This window comes from Moschus berezovskii, chromosome 23 (genome assembly GCF_049115385.1).
Source record: "Moschus berezovskii isolate FMDL1 chromosome 23, NW_MosBer_1.0, whole genome shotgun sequence".
Lineage (NCBI taxonomy): Eukaryota > Metazoa > Chordata > Mammalia > Artiodactyla > Moschidae > Moschus > Moschus berezovskii.
In genome coordinates this window covers 39581768-39604750 of record NC_142482.1, presented here as the reverse complement: position 1 = coordinate 39604750, position 22983 = coordinate 39581768, and the positions used below count along the sequence as shown (strand labels likewise).

General features: G+C 49.1%; 1 protein-coding gene across 2 annotated transcripts; it reads left to right on the top strand.

Annotated features, from left to right (window-relative positions):
* Nucleotides 1–7108: 7108 nt before the first annotated feature.
* ABCF1 (ATP binding cassette subfamily F member 1) lies at nucleotides 7109–20104 on the top strand. Of its 2 annotated transcripts, none has more exons than XM_055406132.2 (25): nucleotides 7109–7258; nucleotides 10953–10999; nucleotides 11218–11316; nucleotides 11478–11604; nucleotides 11752–11789; nucleotides 11875–11985; nucleotides 12690–12764; nucleotides 12843–12956; nucleotides 13761–13862; nucleotides 14086–14208; nucleotides 14565–14665; nucleotides 14766–14851; nucleotides 15129–15268; nucleotides 15352–15500; nucleotides 15784–15867; nucleotides 16013–16137; nucleotides 16324–16436; nucleotides 16555–16726; nucleotides 16828–16902; nucleotides 17013–17083; nucleotides 18540–18572; nucleotides 18657–18825; nucleotides 19028–19092; nucleotides 19186–19258; nucleotides 19403–20104. In XM_055406132.2, exons 1-25 carry the CDS (start codon nucleotides 7186–7188, stop codon nucleotides 19567–19569), a joined length of 2532 nt encoding a protein of 843 aa, XP_055262107.1. In that variant the 5' UTR covers nucleotides 7109–7185; the 3' UTR covers nucleotides 19570–20104. The 2 variants fall into 2 exon arrangements, with proteins under 2 accessions (XP_055262107.1, XP_055262106.1); XM_055406131.2 differs by having other exon boundaries at nucleotides 11475–11604.
* The last annotated feature ends 2879 nt before the right edge of the window (nucleotides 20105–22983 follow it).

Sequence of the window (22983 nt, the reverse complement as noted above, 5' to 3'; positions counted from 1 at the left end):
CACTGTTTTTCCATCTATTTCCCATGAAGTGATGGGACCAGATGCCATGATCTTTGTTTTCTGAATGTTGAGCTTCAAGCCAACCTTTTCACTCTCCTCTTTCACTTTCATCAAGAGGCTTTTGAGTTCCTCTTCACTTTCTGCCATAAGGGTAGTGTCATCTGCATATCTGAGGTTATTGATATTTCTCCCAGCAATCTTGATTCCAGCTTGTGCTTCTTCCAGCCCAGCGTTCCTCATGATGTACTCTGCATATAAGTTAAATAAGCAAGGTGACAATATACAACCTTGACGCACTCCTTTTCCTATTTGGAACCAGTCTGTTGTTCCATGACCGGTTCTAACTGTTGCTTCCTGACCTGCATACAGGTTTCTCAAGAGGCAGGTCAGGTGGTCTGGGATTCCCATCTCTTTCAGAATGTTCCACAGTTTATTGTGATCCACACAGTCAAAGGCTTTGGCATAGTCAATGAAGCAGAAATAGATGTTTTTCTGAAACTCTCTTGCTTTCTCCATGATCCAGCGGATGTTGGCAATTTGATCTCTGGTGCCTCTGCCTTTTCTAAAACCTGCTTGAACATCTGGGAGTTCACGGTTTACATACTCAGATGAAAAATGGAGACATTAATCTGAGTTATCTGCATATAGATGGTGGTTGAAGCTATGGGCATCGGTACACTCGTTCACTTTGTAAATATTAAGCACCTGTGATGGCTCAGTGTATCAGTTTTAAGTTCAGTTGTAACAGAAACCAAAATTAGTCTTAAAGCAAGATAGGAGTTTATTTTTCTCACAAATCAAGAGATAGTGCAAAGCATGTATGACAGTCATGCTACCACCAGGTTCTTGGGTATTCATTCAGAACCCTTGCTCCCTCCACTTCTCAGCTCCATGGTTCTTGGGGCCAAATCCTCCTATTCACAGTCTGAAATGAAGTTCTAGCTCACTTATCCATGTTCCAAGCCTCAGGATGGAGGAAAGGCAGAGGAGATTACCTCCAAGCTAACATTTAGCTCTCTAATTTCTGTGTCATTGGCCATAAGTCAATATGTCCTGTGGCCTATAATACTCAGCTCCAGCGAGGCTTGAAGAGTACTCTTTATCTGGGCAGCCATGTACTAACCAGCAAACTCTTGGCCCTTCAGCAGGTGAAAACATTAGGGTAGGGCAAATATCCTCTGCCAGCCCCTCCCTGCTAGAATTAGGGCCAGAGATAGAGAATAGGACAGTAAAAGTGCCAGTGCCCTCCAGCCAAGGACCAAACAGGAACCACCTCTAGTTAAACAATTGGGTTTTATCACCTGCAGAGATCTTATTAAAGAGAATTAAAAACAGGATTAGGATTTGTGTTAGGTGATTTGGGGGAAGATTCAAGGAAGAGGGGGATCTAGATTGAGCACTCCCAGAAAGTGGGGACAACTCTATGATTGTACATCTTAATACCATTTTAATACCGTTGTCTCTCAGAGTATATGGGGCACTGGTTCCAGCACCCCTTTATGTGCCAACATCCAAGGATGCTCAAGTCTCTTGGGTAAAATGGTGTAATATCTGCGTGAAACCTGCACACATCCTCTCCTATACTTTGTCATCTCTAGATGATTTGTAATACCGAAAACAATGTAAATGTCATGTAGATAGTTATAAATACAATGTAAACGCTCTGTGAATAGTTGCAAATGTGCAGCAAATTTAGTTTTGCTTTTTAGAACTTTCTGGAGTTAACTTTCTCCCCTAATATTTTAATTCTAGGTTGCTTGAATCTGATTATGTGGAACCTGCATATACAAAGTCTCCTCTTGAGGGGAGAGATGAAATATGGCTGAAGCTGTAATTGGCAAAAAAATAGCAGCCACTCCTCATTTTAGCTGAGAGGTACTTGTTCAGAATTTATGCTTTGCACAGTAACCTTGTTTGTGTCTTCGATTAGACAAGATTATAGGCTTTGTCTTACTTCATCACAGTCATGGGTTGGCCTTGTCTGGCTTGGGTGTTCCGTGAGGTTATGACCAGTGTGAGAGCACCATGGCCCAGCTGTGAGGGCCAGACCAGCTCTTAGCAACACCAAGGTCTGCCTGCCAGTGTCAGGTCAGTTTCCAGGTGTCAGGCACTGTTTTCCTCAAAAGTAAACAAATGAGTAATTGCAGGTTGTGGTTAATGATATAAAGAATATAAATGGGGCACTATATAGAGAATAATGGTTGGGAGCCAGTGGTGGTTAGGATAGACCTTACTGAGGAATCTGTAGCTGAAATCACCTGGAGGACAGTGTCAAATGGGAAGAGGAGAGGGCCCAGGACTTAGCCTAGAGGACGGCTGCCATTCAATGGCCAAGAGAAGGACAAGAATGACCTGACGAGGAGGAGGGATGGTCAGAGAGGTGGGGTGAGATCTTCGAATGTGTCCTTGTCTGGTTGCTAGGCCTGTGCCAGGTACCATGCTAAGTTCCCGATATGTATTGTCTTATTTAAGCCTCACGTTCATCTAATGAATACCTCGTGCCTAGTCTGAGCCAGGCACTGTTTTAGGAGCTCGAGATATATTAGTGAAAAAGGCAACATTTCTGCCCATATGGTGTTTATAGTCTGGTGAAGATGGTAGACAATAAATATGTATATAATTTTAAGAAATAAATACTTTGAAGACAAAGTGAAAGGAGAGGTTGGAGAGTGACAGGTGGAAGAGAACAGGTCAATACTACAATAGGTAGTGGTTCTTTGAGGAGATAGCCTGTGAGTAGAGGCAGAAATTAAGTGAGGAAGCAACCATATGAATATCCTGAGCAAGTGCATTCCAGGCATAGGGAACAGCAAGGGCCAAGGCCCCAAGGCAATAGTGAGTTTGAGGGATTTGGAGTAAAAATAGAAGGCCAGTGGGTCTAGACTGGGAGATGAGATCAGGAAGTTCAGCAGGGGCTAAATGACACAGAGCTGTGGCAAAGCATTTGGATTGTGTGTGTGTGGACGGGGATAGGCTGTGCTGGTTCCTTGTTGTGGTATGTGGGCATGGTATCCTTTCAACATATGGAATCTTAGTTCCCCGACCAGGATCAAACCGGAGTCCCCTGCATGAAAGTGGATTCTTAACCACTGGATCATTCTGCATGTGCATGCACCAACCACTCTGGAAGTCCCAGAGTGTTCTGAGAAAATGATTTACGCTTTAAAATTACCATTAACTGTAGGTTGGAAGGATAAACTAGAGAAAGAGAACAGGTAGGATGCCACTTTTGTGGTTAAGAAGAAAGAGATGATATAGAGGAGAAGTAGGAAGATTTGGGATATGTTTTAAAGTCTCAGTTGATGACATCTCTTTCTAATTGTTCACACCAGAAGCCTTGAGGTCATCCTTTTTTTTTTTTTTTTTTGGTCACACCTGATGTCTAGTTCATTAACAAAGCCTGCTGGCTCTTTTTGCCAAATATATTCAGAAACCAGCCATTTTCACTACCTCCACTACTATCACCCTGCTTTGAATCTTCACCAACAGTTCCAAGAGGTCACTGCTTCTGCCATTTCTCCCATCTCTTGCCCCTCCATCAGTGTGAACCCAAAGTCATCCTTCTAAAATATAGGTCAAGTCAGGTCACTCTTCTGCTCAGAACCTTGTAATGATTTCCATTTTAGTCAAGAGTAGAAACCCAAAGATCTGAAAACCCCTTCCCAGTTCACAGCCTGCTTTCCTTTTCCATTTGCCTCTCCAACAATCCTGGCTCACTCCTACTGCTAGAGCCACCCTGGCCTCCTTGCTGTTTGTTCTGCAGACATGCCAAGTACACTGCTTCTACAAGGCACCACACTAGCTGTTCCTTCTACCAGAATGCTCTTCTGGAAGTCCTTGTGGCCAGAGCTCTCCCTTCAAGAATTTGCTTGAATTTCACGTCACTGAGGCCTCATAAAGTCTATTTAGTGCTGAAACCTGCCCTCCGGGTACTTTTTACCTTGGTGTATATTTTACCATAGTAGTAACTTCTCTGCTAGAAATGTAAGCAGAGATCTTCATTTTATTCAGTGATGTCCCAAAGGCCTAAAAGAGTGCCTGGCACATACTATGCACTCAGTATACTTTTGAATGAATGGCTGAGGCAGACATGGCTTGCTGATGAGGAACGGGAATGGAGAAAGGATGACTTTTTAGTTTTGGCCTCAGTAACTAGATGAAAGATAGTGTGATTTCTTGCCATGGGGAAACCTGGAAAAGATACAGCCTTGAGGAATAAACATAAGAGCTCAGGGACTTCCCTGGTGGTCCAGTAAGAATCCGCTGGACAATGTAGGGGTTTGCTCCCTAGTCCAGGAGGATCCCACATGCCACAGGGCAACTAAGCCCATGGACCACTACTACTGAACCTGCACTCTAGAGCCTGTCAGCCGTAACTACAGAAGCCCGCATGTCCTAGAGCCTGTGCTCCACAGCAAGAGAAGCCACGGCATTGAGAAACCCGTGCACAACCAGGAAGAGTAGCTCCCACTCTCCACAGCTAGAGAAAGCCCTCACGGAGCAACAAAGAGCCAGCGCAGCCAAAATAAAATTATTTTTAAAAATTAAAAAAGTAAAAGCTCAGTTTTGTGCATATTAATTTGAGATAGCTATAAGAGATCTTGGAGAGGATGTCCAATAAACAGTTGGATTCATGAGTTTAGGGCAGAAATTGGAGCCAGAAAGAGAGATTTGGGGATTCTCATCAGTTTTGGATGATATTTAAAGTTATGTGCATGTGTGTATGCTTAGTCGCTCAATTGTATCCAACTCTTTGCGACCCTTTGGGCTGTAGCTTGCCAGGTGCTTCTGTCCATGGCATTTTTCAGGCATGAATACTGGAGAGGGTGGACATTCTCCTCCTCAAGGGGATCTTCCCAACGCAGGGATGTGTAATAAGTCTAAACAAAAGACAATTGAGCCTGGAGGCACTTCAGTATTTAGGCTTCAGGAGGAGAAGCCAGGAAAAGGGAAAAGGGAGTAGCCAGGAAACTTGGAAAGAGCAGTGTCTCTGAAGAAAGCCAAAGGAGAAGGGAGTGACCATCTGTATCAAGTGCTGCAGAGAAGTGAGTAGGATAAAGACAGAGAATTGGCCCCAATCCATTGACCTTGGCAAGAGTGGTGACCTTGCCAGGGAATGGTGAGGACAAAAGCAAGACTGTAGCAGTTTAAGGAGAGAAGGGAGCTGGCAGAGCTATGGAAGCACTTTGGTCCCACACCTATTAAGTGGCAGCATTCAAAGTGTCCCAAATATTAATTTTGGTGGTGATTTAAGATCATGGCATCCGGTTCCATCACTTCATGGCAAATAGATGGGGAAACAGTGGCTGACTTTATTTTTCTGGGCTCCAAAATCACTGCAGATGGTGATTGTAGCCATGAAATGAAAAGACGCTTACTCCTTGGAAGGAAAATTATGACCAACCTAGACAGCGCATAAAAAGCAGAGACGTTACTTTGCTAACAAAGGTCCGTCTAGTTAAGGCTATGGTTTTCCAATAGTCATGTATAGATGTGAGAGTTGGACTATAAAGAAAGCTGAGCACTGAAGAATTCATGTTTTTGAACTGTGGTGTTGGAGAAGACACTTGAGAGTCCCTTGGACTGCAAGGAGATTCAACCAGTCCATCCTAAAGGAGATCAGTCCTGGGTGTTCATTGGAAGGACTGATGTTGAAGCTGAAGCTCCAATACTTTGGCCACCTGATGCAAAGAGCTGACTCATTTGAAAAGACCCTGATGCTGGGAAAGATTGAGGGCAGGAGGAGAAGGGGACGACAGAGGATGAGATGGTTGGATGGCATCACAGACTCGATGGATGTGGGTTTGGGTGGACTCTGGGAGTTGCTGATGGACAGGGAGGCCTGGCGTGCTGTGGTTCATGAGGTCGCAAAGAGTCGGACACAACTGAGCGACTACACTGAACTGAACTGAACATGTCAAAACTTATCATAGCATTCACTTTTCAGTTTACGTTATCTATTGTATTAATATATAAAGTTTACCGTAAGTCAGTTACACCTCGGAAAAGCTGTTACCAAAAAAAAAAAAAGTGAACCCAAGCCCCACTGCATTGTTATTCCTGTTTGTTAGGCTACAGTTCCTCGTTTACATCTCTACACCTTGGGATTTTGTTGTGACATATCTCAGCACTAGACCGACAAAGCCTCTTCCAGAGTTAATGGATTTTGCTTTTCTGCTCCTTACATATTAAAAAGCAGAGACATCACTTTGCCAACAAAGGTCCTTCTAGTCAAGGCTATGGTTTTTCCCGTGGTCATGTATGGATGTGAGAGTTGTACTGTGAAGAAAGCTGATAGCCGAAGAATTGATGCTTTTGAACTGTGGAGTTGGAGAAGACTCTTGAGAGTCCCTTGGACTGCAAGGAGATCCAACCAGTCCATTCTAAAGGAGATCAATCCTGGGTGTTCATTGGAAGGACTGATGCTAAAGCTGAAACTGCAATACTTTGGCCACCTCATGCGACGAGTTCACTCACTGGAAAAGACTCTGATGCTGGGAAAGGCTGGGGGCGGGAGGAGAAGGGGACGACAAAGAATGAGATGGCTGGATGGCATCACGGACTCTGTGGACATGAGTTTGAGTGAACTCCGGGAGTTGGTGATGGACAGGGAGGCCTGGCGTGCTGTGATTCATGGGGTCGCGGAGAGTCGGACACGACTGAGCAACTGAACTGAACCAGTCAGAAGGGACTGGTAACAAGGTAGCGTTCAGTTTGTTTGTTTGTTTTTTAAAGACTTCACGGAGAAAGAAATGGCAACCCACTCCGGTACTCTTGCCTGGAAAATTCCATGGACGGAGGAGCCTGGTAAGCTACAGTCCATGGACTCGCAAGAGTTGCACACGACTGAGAAACTTCACTTTAATTAAAAAAAAAAAAAAGACTTCACTCTTTCATACTAGTCGGAAATGATTATGTTCTGTCACTTAGTCACGCGGCGTCGTAGAGTCATTGGGGTTCCTCGACTGTCATAAACCTGCTGTCGCGACCCGAGTGGGCGGGCGCCGGCCACGCCCCCATCAGGTCGCAGGCACGCCCACTACAGGACTGCGCCGCGCGCACGTGGGCCGTCCAGGGGCGGAGTCGACAGCCCAGACGTAAAGAGCAAGTCTGGTTCCGGGCCCCACGCTACCGGAAGCGGAAATAGCACCCGGCGAAGCAAGAGTTACCATAACTGCCACCGCGATGCCGAAGGGTCCCAAACAGCAGCCGCCGGAGCCCGAGTGGATCGGGGACGGAGAGACCACGAGCCCCACAGGTAAGGCTGGCAGGCAGATGAGAAAGAAGATAGAAAAGAGGAGAGAGAGAAATGTGCGCCGGGTCTTCGGAGAGGGTGGCGGGCGCGAGACTCGCCGGGCTGTTCGGGGAGGGGTACTGCGCATGCGTGCAGTGGGGCCGGGAAGAGTTTGCCCTGGCCGGAGTGCTTTTGGGATGCCGGCGAAAGAAAAGGTGTCGGGCTGTCAGGCACGAACTTGAGTAACACCGGGCAAGAGACGGGGAAGAGCGTATGGGGGACTTCCCTGGTGATCCTTTGGTTAAGAATTGACCTGCCGATCCAGGAGGTGCGGGATCTTTGGTGAGGAAGCTAAGATTTCTACAACCCTCCTGGCCAAAAAGCCAACACATAAAACAGAAGCAATATTGTAACAGATTCAGTAATGACTTTAAAGAGGGTCCGCGTTAAAAAAAAAAATCTTAAAAGATTATTCCAGGAAGAGCATATGGTAGGAAGAAGAGATGGGGAAAATGAGAAAAGTCCTGTTTTCTTCTCTTTTGGACATCTCGGTCACACCGTATTCCACATCCGGCAGGAATATGTAAGCTGTGCCTCGACCTGCTCTTCCGTGCCAGCGCAACTCCCACTCACCTGGGGTCCCATCTGCTTCTCGGGAGAGGCTGATTCCTTCATGGAGTCACGCCTAAGACAGCTTTCATAAGACACCTTTTTGACTCAAGTGGAGCAAGAAGGTAGATACTGGGTGTCGGAATGGAGGATTAAGTTTTACTTAAAAACATCTAATATTTGTTGAGCCACTTGTTTTTAATTATGCACTGTGCTTTGGAGAATGGACAAAAAAATTTGAAGACCTTCTCCCAGACTTGAAGGTACTTCAAGAGGGAGATAAGATGGATGGAAATAATTATAGTAGGTAAACAGTGACTAATTTTACAGAATTGAAGATGTAGGGATAGAAAAACTTGCCTATCGAGAAGGGGCAAGTCTAGTGTAGGGGACGGAGCTTTAGTCAGGGAATGTGCTTGAGAATGCTGTGGGACTAGAGAAGACAGGGGCAACATATAGTCAGACAGATTGGGAGTGTCAGCAAAGCCTCCCAGGAATATGTGATAGCGCGGAGTTCATTCTTGAAGGATCATGAGTTAGCAAGGGGAAGAAAGTTCTAAGCAAGCAGAGGGTATAGTTCATGCAAAGATAGAGATGTATTTGAGCCTGGCGGTTCCCAGTATTGTATTGACTCATGTGATGGTATTGAAAAGATGTGTGAGAGACAAGATATTGAAAGGCTTTATACACTATTCCAAGGAATTTAATCCTAAGGACATTAAGAAGGAAGACCCATTGAAGTGCGTAGAAATGATTGGAGTCAGGGAGATCATTTAGGAGGTTCTGGTAAAGATCCCTGTGAGAAGTGATAAGAGAGGAAGCCAGGGCATTGACTAGAGCTGGGAACCAACTAAGGGGAGAAGAATTAAGGCTGACACTCACTTGAATAATTCTGCGGGTAAATGGGCTCTTCATTGAAAGCTGTAATGGGCTATGGGTTGGGGAGCAGGAAGAGGTAAGGCTAGCTATTGAATGCTAAATTGGAGATTTCTGGGGAATTTGAAGAGGAGACAAGGAGGCAAGGAGAGAGTTTGTTCAGTGACTGTGGAGAAAGTAGTAGACTAGGAGTGAAGACACAGGTGTAGCTGAGGTGTTGGATCTGGGGAGTCCCCTAGAGAGTGTCTGTGGATTGACGTGAAAAGAGGTCTAAGATGGGAACCCAAAAGAACTTCAACAATTAAGGGAAGGAATATAGGGAAGGAGGCTCAGATGAGACTGAGAAAGGCGAGCAGCCAGAGAAACTAGAGGCAGACCATCAGGATCCCTGACGCTAAGTAACAACAGGAGAGGAGAAGGAAAATGATGAGGGAAGTAGCATGGAATGTTGCTGAGTAATCAGGCAAAGCGAGGACTACAAAAAGAAACCCCACAACAACAACCCTTTTTGAATTGAACAACTAAGAGGATGGTGGCAGCTTTGACAAAGGTAGTGTTCGTTAGAAGGTAACGCCCAAATCAGGCTGTGGTATATTCAGAAAGGAACGGGAAATGAGGAGGGGGCTTGTGTGGATTTTTGAGACTCAGTGAAGACAAGAATAGAAACAGTGATTGGGCGGGGGGAGTGTAGGGTTTCGGAAAGTGCTTCACTTGGCTTTGGAATGAAGGACTGCTTCGGTGGTGTCCTCACTAAAGGGAGGAGCCGTTGTGGGGGGAGGACGTGGAGGGTGCAGGGTAGCTTTAGCCACACTGAGCCACACTGAGTGGCTGAGCCACACTGAGCCTTTTCCTGCTCCTGGAGATAATGCTTTCTCACACTTGAACCAGTGGTCAGAAGGCGTGGTTGTATTAGTCCATGGAGAGAAATTCGAGTCTGAGTCACTTCTGAGTGTTGTCAGGGTGAGCTGATCGCACCGTTCCGGCTTGTGTACTACAGTGGGTCCTCCCTCTCAGTGGCTTTCAGATTAGACTCCTCGAAATAGCATATATGGACAGTCTTGCATTATTTCTGTACATCTTTTCGGTTCCATCACACTAGTCACCCAGTACGGGGATCAGATTTTGCAGTGTGTTCATGGAGATCATCAGTTAAGCAAAGGCAGACATGAGCATGCCTGGGAGTTACTACGGAGCAGGGAAGAGCCAGTGTCCACAACATGGGTGTGGGTGGGGAAAGAGCAGAAGAAATAGGATATGCCCTTCTAGTTTGTGAGGCCCTAAGTTATAGGGCTTGACCTTCGTTTTTTCCACTTTTTGACACTGTAGATGCTCAGCATCTGAATAAATGATTATTATGGACTCGGTGGCATTCTGGCTTGAGAATACTTTATGTGGTAGATAGCAGAAGGCTTTGTTTTGGTTTGGGGATGGGAGAAGCTAAGTGACTGCAGGAGTGCTTTTGGACGGAATCGAATAGCAGTAGGCGATGGGATGGTTGGGGGATGAATGGGATGGTGGATAGGCCTCAGAGTGGAGAGAAATCACGAGACTGCTGGCTGCCTCCCTGTCTTATGTTGGAAAGGAGTTCGACATAACCCTCTGTCTTCAGGGAAACGGAGATGGACAGAAAGGAGAGGCTGGAATTTGTCAGTCAGTGAACTTTTCTCGACTTCCCACTTTGCTCCCTGGGAACACGAGCTAAGCAGTGTCTTAGGTCACTCTTGGATGAAGGACTGATGCCCAGTTAAGCCCAACACAGCACGGTTTGTGCTGGAAGTGCAAGTGGAGCAGGTGTGGCACAGACCCAGGTGTTCGTTGACTTAGCAGACGGCTGTTTCCATGGCCTGTGGGTTCCAAAAATGACATATAATACCTTGTCCTACTTTTCTCTCCCATGGCTGACTAGGGTGGGGAAAGGTCTTTCTCTCCCAGTATATCCTGAGTTATTCATGGTACCACTAGCTCAGCTAATTTTGCTCTTAATAACATTGGCATCATCTCTGAATACTGTCTTACTTCCCACCTCTGCCATCACCTTGTGGATTGTCCTTTTCTGCCTCCCACTGCTACCCTAGACCAGCCACCATTGTCTGTCTCTTGGGACAGTGTTCAGGGACGGAGCTAGAAAAACAGTGACTAGGGAGGGTAGAGTTCACTGAGAGTTGCCAGGGGAGATCAAGGTGGCTTTGGAATTTGCAAATCATCATTCACAACGTCTGCTTAACCCTTCTAGAAAAAGTGGTGAAGAAAGGGAAGAAGGACAAGAAGACCAAAAAGACGGTGAGGCAATGAGGGGTGAGGAGAGAGGGCTGTGGGTGTTTCCCAGCAGAAGGTGGTCCTGTGAAGTCGGTGGGGGCCGGAGGGAGGGGACGAGGTCTTGTCGGGAGAGGGAGCAAGGTGGGATGGCGTGCGTGGCAGGGCCCTGGGTACATGCCTGGTGGTGAAGGGCTTGATTGGTCTCTGAGCTGTGTTTACCTCAATCTTAACTCCTGTTGTAGTTCTTCGAAGAACTGGCAGTAGAAGACAAACAGGCTGGGGAAGAAGAGAAAGTGCTCAAGGAGAAGGAGCAACAGCAGCAACAACAGCAGCAGCAGCAGGTACAGGTGTCAGCAGACCCACCACTCCATGGAGGCATCTTCGGTCCACCAGCCCCTCCGCAGCCCGCACTGGTTCACTCAGCTGATGGGGAGCGCGCTCTGGGGCAGAGATACGGCAGCGGCCCAGGCTTCATTCTCTCACCCTGTTTGGCTTTCAGCAGCAAAAAAAGAAGCGAGACACCCGAAAAGGGAGGCGGAAAAAGGATGTGGATGATGACGGAGAGGAGAAGGAGCTCATGGAGCGTCTTAAGAAGCTCTCAGTACCAGCCAGCGATGAGGAGGACGAGGGTAAATGCGCTGAGGGGAGATGGGTACCTGGCACCCTTGAGTCAGGAAGAGTCAGGTGCCTCATTCCGTGATCTTGGAGTTGGGTTAGATTGAGGAGCGGACATGCTAATTCCCTTTCCTAGCTCACCTCTCCCCTTGTCATTTCAGTACCTGCCCCAGTACCCCGAGGAGGGAAGAAAACCAAGGTAAGCCATCTGTCTCGGTGGGAGACGGAGACCTCAGGGGTGCAGCCTTGACCATCCTACTGACTTCTGCCCTTTCATTCTCCAGGGTGGTAATGTTTTTGCAGCCCTGATTCAGGATCAGAGTGAAGATGAGGAGGAGGAGGAGGAAAAACATCCTCCTAAGCCAGCCAAGCCAGAGAAGAATCGGATCAATAAGGTGATAGTGTTGGCTCTGCCAGTCCCTCCCACCCCATGTGGCACCTCTAGCTACAGTGTGGTGATTCCCTGGCTTCTTTTCCTGCTTTTCGACTAGCTCTTCTAGGCCAGGCCAGTCTTGCTTATACTGTCAGCTTATCCTGTGAAAGTCAGCGTTTTAAAAAGTATTCTTTATCACTCGGAAATTTACAGCAGTTCTGTTGCTTTCAAACTCAAACTCTAAACCAAAGACTTTCAAGTCTTTGCCCTTCCATCAGGACCCCACTGCAGGATTACTTGGGACTTGCCTTGTATACCGATCAGCCTCATCACATGTTTGAATCTGGCCTGACTGTGTGCTGAAGCCTTTATTCTTTACCACTAAGCCACCAGAGGAGCCTGACGCCTTTATTCTTTATGCCTTCTCTTCTTCCAAGCCCGCGACCATTATCTCTCCTCAACATTTGCCCTCTGGAGGAAGCCCTCCAGTGTTAGGGACATCCCATCTCCGTGGCTCATTTGCCTAACTCGCAGTCCCTTGCTTCACTGTTATTCTTTTCTTGTCTCTTCACTGTCTGCCTCCCACTGGAGGCCAGGGTTTTTCTGGGTCTCATTTTCTCCCTGGCAGACTTAGTATAGTTAACTGCTACTCCTGGACTCCCTAGCAATTCTTGTCAAGCTACAGTATAGCAAATTAGTTTGTGTGTCTGTGTGTGTCTTCTCCAGGCTGTATCTCAGGAACAACAGCCAGGGTTGAAGGGCAAAAAGACAAAGGAGGAGAAGTCAAAGGGGAAGGCCAAGGTGAGGGGACACTGGCGGGAGGTGGCCTGGTCTCAGGAATCAGAGCATTGCATCCGACCTGCTGGCTTTTCCCTGTAGCCTCAAAATAAATTTGCTGCTCTGGAGAGTGAAGAGGAGGAGGATGAAGAGGAAGTAACAAAAGAAAAGGAACCGCCCAAGCAAGGGAAGGAGAAGGCCAAGAAGGCAGAGCAGGTGTGTGTTTCGGTGTTGGGGGGAGGTGGGCTCAGGCTTGGTGGAGCCTTGGGCCAAGGTCAGGACATGGGCTGCGACCTGGGGAGCTCTTATTCCCTAGAGCAGGGGTTGGTAAACTTCTGTAAAGGAACTCCTAGTAAATACTTTGGACTTGCAGACCACATACAATCTCTGATACATATTTTTCTTTTCTGTTTTTGGAAAGACTCTTTGAAAATGTAAAAGCCATTCTTAGTTCAAGGGCCCTAATTTGCACCTTTTGATCCAGAAAAAGAAGGGACATGGGCGGCACCCTCAGCCCAGGTTCTGGCTCTGCCACTCCCTGTGTGATCTTGAGTACGTCTTGCTATCTCTTCAGGCCTCACTTTCTCATCTGTGTCATCGAGTGACCTCTGAGCTCCCCTGAACCGCCAGCACCTGCTAGTTTTCATTCTGTGGGATTCCTCAGTGGCTCTACACAGAGCTTCTGGACCTCTGCTTTGTTTACTTGCAGAGAAACTTGTTTGATACATGAGGACGAGAACCTGTTCCTTTTGTTGTGCCTTCAGTTACATTGTATTGACAGTTACACAGGTAGAGGTACATAACGCATCATTACTCTTCACATATCCATACGTGGGCACCTTCCTGGTGGCATAAGTGGATACAGGGCTACAGGGAAACCAGAGTGGGCATGAGAATATGAGCGCCGCCACAATACTTCAGGATTCTGGGAGAGAGACAGAGCTGACTGTGGAGCCAGGAGTAGATGACATGAACTTCTCAAAAGGGTCCCTTGTTTTTACCATCGCCTGGTTCTCACAGGGCTCAGAGGAAGGAGAAGAGGAGGAGGAGGAAGGGGAGTCTAAGGCTGATGACCCCTATGCTCACCTTAGCAAGAAGGAGAAGAAGAAACTCAAGAAACAAGTAAGACCTTGGGTTCTTGGTGGTCAAAGGCGGGAGAATATTTTAATGCTTCAAGTAAGGGGATGTGTGAAGGGAGAGCTTTGGGTGCTGGGTTGAGTACAACAGCTGGAGTAAGGAAACTGTTGTGTTCTGTGAGCACGGTGTCTGGTGCCATGGGACTGTATTTTGGCAACAGGAAAGTGGCAGGCAGTGGCCTCAAATGTGATCTTTCCTTCCTTCTCAGATGGAGTATGAGCGCCAGGTGGCTTCGTTAAAAGCAGCCAATGCTGCTGAAAATGACTTCTCCGTGTCACAAGCAGAGGTGTCTTCCCGCCAGGCCATGCTAGAAAATGCCTCTGACATCAAGGTAAGGTCCGAGGGGGTCCCTCCTACCAGTTCAGCCAGAGACCTGCCACTTCTCCCCTTCCCCTGAGAGGCCATGGTGACTGAGGAAGTGGGTGGGAAGGGGAGGTCCACTGGGAAGAAAGCTGGGAGGCGTTCTCCACATCTTGAATTCTCCCAGCCTGTGCAAGAAGTTAGAAGAACCAGCATAGGAGTCCAGCTTTGGAGGGAAGCAGGGTGGAACAGGCTGGCCACGCTTAGGGTGTGGACTCCGATTAGAGGCAGTGGATGGGGAGGGGGCTTTCCCACAGAGAAAAAGGTGCAGCTGCTAGACATACGGAAGGGAGTTCTCACATGCTCATTCTTTCCTGACCGTCGCAGCTGGAGAAGTTCAGCATCTCGGCCCACGGCAAGGAGCTGTTCGTCAACGCAGACCTGTACATTGTCGCCGGCCGCCGCTATGGGCTGGTGGGACCCAATGGGTGAGGATAGGAGGGGCTGGAGTTGTGAGAGCGGAGGGACTGGAGGGAGAAGAGACTTGTTCTCGGAGGCAGCCTGGTCCTTAAAGCTCTCATTCCCCAGCAAGGGCAAGACCACCCTCCTCAAGCACATCGCCAACCGAGCCCTGAGCATCCCTCCCAACATCGACGTGCTACTGTGCGAGCAGGGTGAGGCTGCTGGCGGGGAGGGGGAGACTCTGGGGCTGCCACTGGGGTATGTGAACCAGCCAAGAACAGAAGAGCCTGTGTTTGTGGATTTGGAAGGGTTTTGTGGGGAGAGACTGGGGACTGGGAAACGGGTGCCACAGAAGTGGGGGGTGCAGTGAGAGGCTGGATCAAGTACAGAGAGCTGGGCAGGGTCAGGCAGTCCAGAAATGGAGCTGCAGGGAAGAGGGAGCAGGAGCCTTGGCTCCTGGGCGCACCCTGACTGCTCCCCGGCCCCCAGAGGTGGTGGCTGATGAGACGCCAGCCGTGCAGGCTGTCCTTCGAGCAGACACCAAGCGCTTGAAGCTGCTGGAAGAGGAGCGGCGGCTTCAGGGACAGCTGGAGCAGGGCGACGACACGGCTGCTGAGAGGCTCGAGAAGGTAGAGGAGATGGCGCAGGGGACACGGACTAAGACTGGGGGCCCCCGGGACCCCAACATATGTCCTCTTCTCCCTCCTCCCAGGTGTATGAGGAACTGCGGGCCACCGGGGCAGCCGCTGCAGAGGCCAAGGCCCGCCGGATCCTGGCCGGTCTGGGCTTTGACCCTGAGATGCAGAATCGACCCACACAGAAGTTCTCGGGGGGCTGGCGCATGCGTGTCTCCTTGGCCAGGTGGGCTTCCACCCCCTGCCCTCCTGGCCTCCACCCACCCTTCCCTTCTTTCTGTTCTTCCAAGGCTGTCTTCTCCCTCCCGTACTGTCTGACATGTCAGACTCGGGGGCTTCTCTCCCTTTCTGGAGGTGTGTTCTCATCTGTCTCCTGCTCGGGAACTTTCTCAGGAGAGATTGGGAAGGAGTGTTCATGGTCTCAGGCTCCACTTACCAGAGGCTTCTGTGGGTTCTCTGAGCAAGGGTCTTCCTCCCACTGACCCTGCCTTCTGCCGCTTACCCTCTAGGGCACTGTTCATGGAGCCCACACTGCTGATGTTGGACGAGCCCACCAACCACCTGGACCTCAACGCTGTCATCTGGCTCAACAAGTGAGTGGCCCTGGCTTATAGCCTTGTATCACTGGTCTCCACTCTGCCCCTGACAGCTCTCACCCCAGCCTCTCTCTTTTGCTTCCTGCCCCTGTCTGCATGCTAACCTGGAGATTGACACATTTCCACACTCTTTAAAACCCAGCTACCTCCAGGGTTGGCGGAAGACGCTGCTCATCGTCTCCCATGACCAGGGCTTCCTGGATGACGTCTGTACTGACATCATCCATCTCGACGCCCAGCGGCTTCACTACTACAGGGGCAATTACAGTATGTGGGATGTTTGGGGGCAAGGAAAGGGATGGTTCCTGGAGAAAGGCCTGGGAAGGAGGGACATAGGGACGTGGTGATAATTGTGAGTCTTTTGGAATTCTGGACATGACCCCTGCCCCCTCCCTCCCCTATCCTGCTGGGGACAGGGACAAGCATTGATGACCCCCCATCCCCTTGCTCCAGTGACCTTCAAGAAGATGTACCAGCAGAAGCAGAAGGAACTGTTGAAGCAGTATGAGAAGCAGGAGAAAAAGCTGAAGGAGCTAAAGGCGGGCGGCAAGTCCACCAAGCAGGCGGTGAGCGCTGGCTCTTCCTGGTCAGGGATCTCAGGAGAAGGAGCGGGCTCAGACACTGCCTGCCATTTAAGGCCTCCCGTCCAAAGCTTGGATGTCTCCCTTTCCCCGTCCTCCTCAGGAGAAGCAAACCAAGGAAGCCTTGACTCGAAAGCAGCAGAAGTGCCGGCGGAAAAATCAGGATGAGGAGTCGCAGGAGGCCCCCGAGCTGCTGAAGCGCCCTAAGGAGTACACCGTGCGCTTCACATTCCCTGACCCGCCGCCACTCAGCCCTCCAGTGCTGGGCCTGCACGGTGAGCAGCCACGGCCCTGCCTTCCCTCCCCACCAGGACTCTCGGGTGCCCTCAGGGGACTCTGAAGAGAAAATGAAGTGCTACTTTTCTTGCTTTCTCAGGTGTGACCTTTGGCTATGAGGGGCAGAAACCACTTTTTAAGAATTTGGATTTTGGCATCGACATGGACTCAAGGAGTGAGTTGGGAGGCTAAGTGCAGGGTTCGGGGTGGGACTCAGGCTGTGGAGCAGGAGCCCCAGGGAGTTTTTGGGGACGTCACCTCTGACCTCTGTCTTCCCTCTGGTAGTCTGCATCGTGGGCCCTAACGGCGTGGGGAAGAGCACCCTGCTGCTGCTGCTGACAGGCAAGCTGACACCGGTGAGTCCAGGAGTTAGGGAGGGGCATGGTGATGGGCGAGCGGAGGCATGAGTACATGGCTGTTCCCTGAAGGCTCCAATTGGGGAGCCCTCTCTGCTGTGGAGAGTTAAATACAGAACTTGTCATGGATGGTTCTTTTCCTTAAGAGGTGCTATAGAGGACAGTTCAGATCAGTCAGGGAGACAGATGAAGTAGGCCCAGATAAAGGGCATGCCTCCCCCATCCTGCTTGTGTATTCTGGTTATATAAGAAATATATGCCCATTGTAGAATCGTTAGAAATTGTGTGAACCAGGGAATTCCTGGCAGTCCAGTAGTTAGGACTAGGTCCTTTTCCTGGCATGAGCCTGGGTTAGATCCCTGATCGGGGAACTAAGCAAGGGATAGATGAAAAAAAAATTGTATAAGCCAGAGAAAAATCTCGAGATAATCCGTATTAATTTTAATGGATTGTTTTCCTTTTTTTTCCTTACAAGCATGTATATAATTATTTTTCTTAACAAAAGTGGGCTATCCTGTGAATTGTTTTGTAGCTAGCCTTTTTTCAGATAATGTTTACTAAGCATTTTTTTGTGCCTATAATTTTATATGCATTTTTCTCATGGATATAATTTATTTGACGTCTGTTGTTTAGAATGTTTCTGGTTTTTTTCTGAAGGACAATACTATAGTAAAGAGTCTTACTGTAATTATTCATGAATTTAGTTTTTCCTTAAGGTAAATTCCCTAGAATTGCTTTGGGGACTTTTGCGGTATATGTAGTACTGCTGCTGCTGCTAAGTCACTTCAGTCATGTCCGACTCTGTGTGACCCCATAGACGGAAGCCCACCAGGCTCCCCTGTCCCTGGGATTCTCCAGGCAAGAACACTGGAGTGGGTTGCCATTTCCTTCTCCAGTGTGTGAAAGTGAAAAGTGAAAGTGAAGTCGCTCAGTCGTGTCCGACCCTTAGCGACCCCACGGACTGCAGCCCACCAGGCTCCTCCATGCATGGGATTTTCTAGGCAAGAGTACTGGAGTGGCTTGCCATTGCCTTCCCCCATATGTAGTACTAGGTGGTTGTAACCATCTGTCTGCCCTCCAGGCAAGTGTGGAGAAGGCACGTTGCCCCACACCCACAGAGTAGATCTTTAGAAAGGTGTCCTAGATCCTCCCACAGACTCATTCCCATCTGAGGTGGAACCCTGAAAAGTTCTGGCTGGAAGGTGGGGATGGGGTTTTCCCGCTCGTGGTCAGCCTGCTCCTGGTTCTGAATCTCCACTTACCTCCTCGCTTTTCCTCTTGCCTCTGATTTCCTGGCCTGCTGTGGTCATGTTAGGGAGCACACCTGTGTTACCTTTCTTGCACTGGCTTGTTCCCGGCCCAGTTCCGGTGTTCATTTCTCTTCAGAGTTGGGAGGTGGAGCTGTGGCTCCCTTCCACCCCCACTTACTCTGCCCCACCTTGCTTTTTCCTTGCAGACTCGGGGTGAAATGAGGAAAAACCACCGGCTGGTAAGTGGCTCTGGGAATCAGGTAGTCAGAGGCCGACAGAGGAAGTCTGACTTTCATTGACCACCTTCCTCTCCTCTGGGGCAGAAAATTGGCTTCTTCAACCAGCAGTACGCAGAGCAGCTGCGCATGGAGGAGACGCCTACCGAGTACCTGCAGCGGGGCTTCAACCTGCCCTACCAGGACGCGCGCAAGTGCCTAGGCCGCTTCGGCCTGGAGAGCCACGCGCACACCATCCAGATCTGCAAGCTCTCTGGTACCGGGGCCTGGGCAGGCGTCCCCCTCCTCAAACTTCCTTCTCGCACACTGTCCCTCGAGGTGGGAGGGAAGAGGAACTGGGACTTGGGGATCCTCAGCGTGCATGCATGTACCTGCATGCACAGGTAGGCATTCAGGGCTCACCTGCAGACATGCCAGGCGGTGGAAGGTGCAGTGGTTCTCCTTCCCCTTCGCTCCAGGTGGGCAGAAAGCCCGAGTTGTGTTTGCAGAGCTGGCCTGTCGGGAGCCCGACGTCCTCATTTTGGTGAGTGAAGGGGGCTGCAGGGCCGGGGCAGGGGTGACACCAGGAAAGATAGGGGTCGTTGACACTCAGTTTCGGGACGCCTCCTCCCCATAGGACGAGCCTACCAATAACCTGGACATTGAGTCTATCGACGCTCTAGGAGAGGCCATCAACGAATACAAGGGTGGTGAGTCAGCTCGGGCCTGCCCTCCTCCTGCCATCCCCTTGGGGATGGGACTGCAGGTGTCCTGGGGCTGGGCACCCTCCTCGCAGGTTTTGATTCTCCCCTTCCTTTCTGCCTGTCCTCCATTGTCGCTGTCTTGCCTCGAAGCTGTGATCGTCGTCAGTCACGATGCCCGACTCATCACAGAAACCAACTGCCAGCTGTGGGTGGTGGAGGAGCAGAGTGTTAGCCAGATCGACGGTGACTTCGAAGACTACAAGCGGGAAGTGTTGGAGGCCCTGGGAGAAGTCATGGTCAGCCGGCCCCGAGAGTGAGCTTTCCTTCCCGGACATCCCCTGTCTCCTTTCCACTTGGAAGCTTGTTCTGGTCTACAGCCGGCGTGGCAGCTGCTCGGGTGTGTGAAGGCGGAATGTGGTCTTGATGTGACCAGGATATTTGATTGCTTCCTTTTCTCTGAAAGACTCGTCTGTTCTGCTTCTCTTGAGATAACTGAGTGGGCCTTGTCCTTGAAGTCCCTCTGTACAGGCAGAGGTGACATATGTCATCATGGGGTTACAGCCAGCCAGGCTCACACAGCCAGTTGTCTGAGCCTTTGTCCTCACTGGGAAGCCTGCCTCTGGGCCGCCCCAAGCTTTGGGTGCAGCTGCCGCCTGGTCTGAGTGGTGCTGCCCTCCTCCGGTGGATTCAGTGCTGACCTAATGGATACCAACAGCTGCTGCGGCTCCTGCCACCCAGGATCTGGTGCCTGCAGTGTCTGGTCTGATGGGGGACTTGGGGACAGGAAGGAATGCTGCTGAACTCGAATTGTCCTTTACAAGGGGAAGAAATAAAAGAAAGGCGTTGCCGCTGCCTTGTTGCTGTTTGGAGGTTCGTGGGAGCTGGAACTCTGTGAATCTGACTCGCTGTGTTCGGTTTTCTAGCAGTGGGCGGCAGCCTCTCTTCCCACCAGTGCAGGTGGCGTCACTTGAAGTCTTCCTTAACTGCAGGTAGTGCTCGCCATTTGAGGGGCCTCTCCCTTCCCCCGGCCCTTCAAATGAGTGCAAGGGAAAGCGCGTCCTCCCTTCTAGCCAGGACTGGGACCCTCAGGTTTCTCATTATCCAAGCTCCACGCTGGGGTCAGGGACTGGAGTGTCGATCCCCTCAGTCACTGTGTGGCACTGTGGGGTGCTCGGGAAGGGAGCAGGTGTGGTCTGCCTTTGTGAGTAGTCGAGGCAGAAGACTCAGAAGACGAGTGTGCAGCGTTGACACAGGTAATTGCCACATGTGCGGAGTTCTAGATTCTAAGTGGCCTTGAGCTCATAGAAGAGAAAGGTTACCCAGAAGTTGGTTTTGTGGCAGGATCACTTGAAGGAGGACCTTGAGAACTAGTAAGGATTTTACTCATGAGCAGGGAGCCATTTTTGAAATGTAGGAAAAAGTGGATCTAAGGAAGGAAGAACTGTTTGGGGAGTTAATGAAAAAATGTGGCTGGTGTGGCCACTTTTTTTTTTAGTGTTAGATTGGAGAGACGGGTTTGGAAAGTAAAACCCAAGTGGCAAGTGGTTAGTTGGTGGTCATTTCAGTGAGTGAGGGGTGAGGTGGACTGTGGAGACTTACAGGACAGGCCCCAGAAACTTCCTTGTGGGGATGAGGTAATACAGCCTGAATTAGGATGTGAGAGAGAAGGGTGGAAAGGACAGACGGATAGAGCCAGGTGTGCAAATTGGAGAGAAAACAGGTGCATCCAGTTCCCAGGGGAACATGAAGAACCATCTCAAAGGTTTCCTGAGGTGGGACGTCTTAACCTTGGGAAGTTACGTTCTGGCCAGAAATACTACTGGACCTCAGTTACAAGGTTTTTACTGAAAGTTAAGATTTGGTATGAAGATCGTCACAGAGATAGTACCATCGGGTATGTGTCCAGCCAGATTAGAAACGATCTTGAAATTTGAGGGAAAAAAAATCAAGGTCTTATGCCAAGTAAGATGTTATATGTTATTCTCCACAATAAGGTCCTTTGTAAAACAATGAGAACAGACTTCAAGTCCATGACTAATGGAGTGACCATGGACTTAGCCTCTTGGTACCTGTCACCTCATTTGTGACATGAAGGTGATAAAAAGCACCTACCTCACAAGGTTATTGAGATTTTAGATAAGTATTTATAAAGTGCTTTTTTTTTTTTTTTTTTTCAGTTACATGTGTTTCATGTACAACTCACACTTTGCAACTTCAGTTGTTCGGTATAGATGAGATGAAATGTAAAACAGAGAGGAGTGTTATTTATAAGATGAATACCAAAATTTTCCATTTCAAATATTTGATGCTGATCTCACTACAGATACTTCAGATGCTGAAAGGAACTTCCATCCACGGGCAGAAGTTTTGGTTGTTCCCTCAATATATATGTTTTTGTAATTCACCTAAATCTGGACAAAAGAATGCGCTTCTCCAGAAAGGGGAGCCTAACCCAATACAGTGTATGACTAACCCAAAGCCTGAAATTTTATTAACAAAATTAAATGTTAGTATTCATGACAGTCTTTGTCACCTACAAATCAGGCACTAATGTGGTTCATAATGAGCACTGTAGGAATGGTTTAAAAAATTCCTGATTCTTCTACACACCTTCCCAGTGAGGAAACAGACCCTGACCTGCGCATGGTCACCCAGCCTGGAGAGATGTTCCTGCGACAGTGGCCCTTGTTTTCTGACCCCAGCACCCTGGCTGTTCTCCCTCATCTGTAGAATGTGGACAGATCGTTACTATTTCTCAAGGTCCTCCCTTACGTGATCCTGCCAAATAATCAAGTTCTGGGTACTCTTTCTTCTGAGCTCAAGGCAACTTAGAATCTAGAACAGCACACATTTGGCAGTGTGGACAAGGTGACCGAAGGATGAGTCCGGGGGCACGAGAGCCAGGACACGTGTTTTAGGGAAGACTGTCCACACTACAGTGGGAAAGGAAAGCCAGGAAGGAGCGGCGTGGCCATGCAGAACTCAGAAGAGGCCTGGGCACGTGAGAAGTGGCCCTTTGAGGCCAGTGCTGATGCAGCAGCTCAGATGCTTGAACTGGCTGCTCTAGGACCGTGGTTCTCAATATGTGCTAGACCAGCAGCAGCATCACACAGAGATTGTTAGAAATGCCAAGATAGGGTTGACACAGAAGTCAGAAGTTACAAGGTTATTTGCGGGGTGGGGATGGAAATAGAATAAGAAAGGAAGAACAGGTCAGTTGAAACAGAGCTGTACCTGCAAGGCTTGGTGAAGAAACAGAGATGGGTACAGTGGTGCCTTTGGAGCTTGTCACAGGAAACATGGTGCTAGGAGTGCAAAGTAGGGTCACCTTTAGTTTGAGGGAAGACTTCTCAGGAAGTAACACTAAAGACAAGGCCTGTAGGTGGACAAGGAACCAACTAGATGGATAAGAAAGAGCCGTCATGAAAGGGACCAGAATGTGCAGTGGCTCAGAAGCTGGAAAGAGCTGGTCCTGGAAGATGGCTTGAGCTTAGAGCTTGAGCAGTGGCTAGGACACATGTGGCCTTATACACCTTGATAGGGAGTTAGGATACAGTTCTATGAGCATTAGAAGGCCACCGGAGTGTATGCAGGAGTGTGAATTGACCTAATTTTCATTTTCACAAAATTGTTCTGGCTGCTGGGTAGAGTGGGGGGTGATAGGGAGAGGAGATGCCAGGAGAGCTGTTAGATATTCCTTTGGGCAGAAGATACCCTCTCTTCTCTAAGAA

Bases quoted from the DNA above. Each gene is read 5' to 3' on its own strand.
- ABCF1 (XM_055406131.2), top strand. From the start codon at position 7,186: ATGCCGAAGGGTCCCAAACAGCAGCCGCCGGAGCCCGAGTGGATCGGG. The intron at 18,573-18,656 runs GTAAGTGGCTCT...CCTCTGGGGCAG, and splicing joins TGAGGAAAAACCACCGGCTG to AAAATTGGCTTCTTCAACCA. The intron at 19,259-19,402 runs GTGAGTCAGCTC...CTTGCCTCGAAG, and splicing joins CATCAACGAATACAAGGGTG to CTGTGATCGTCGTCAGTCAC.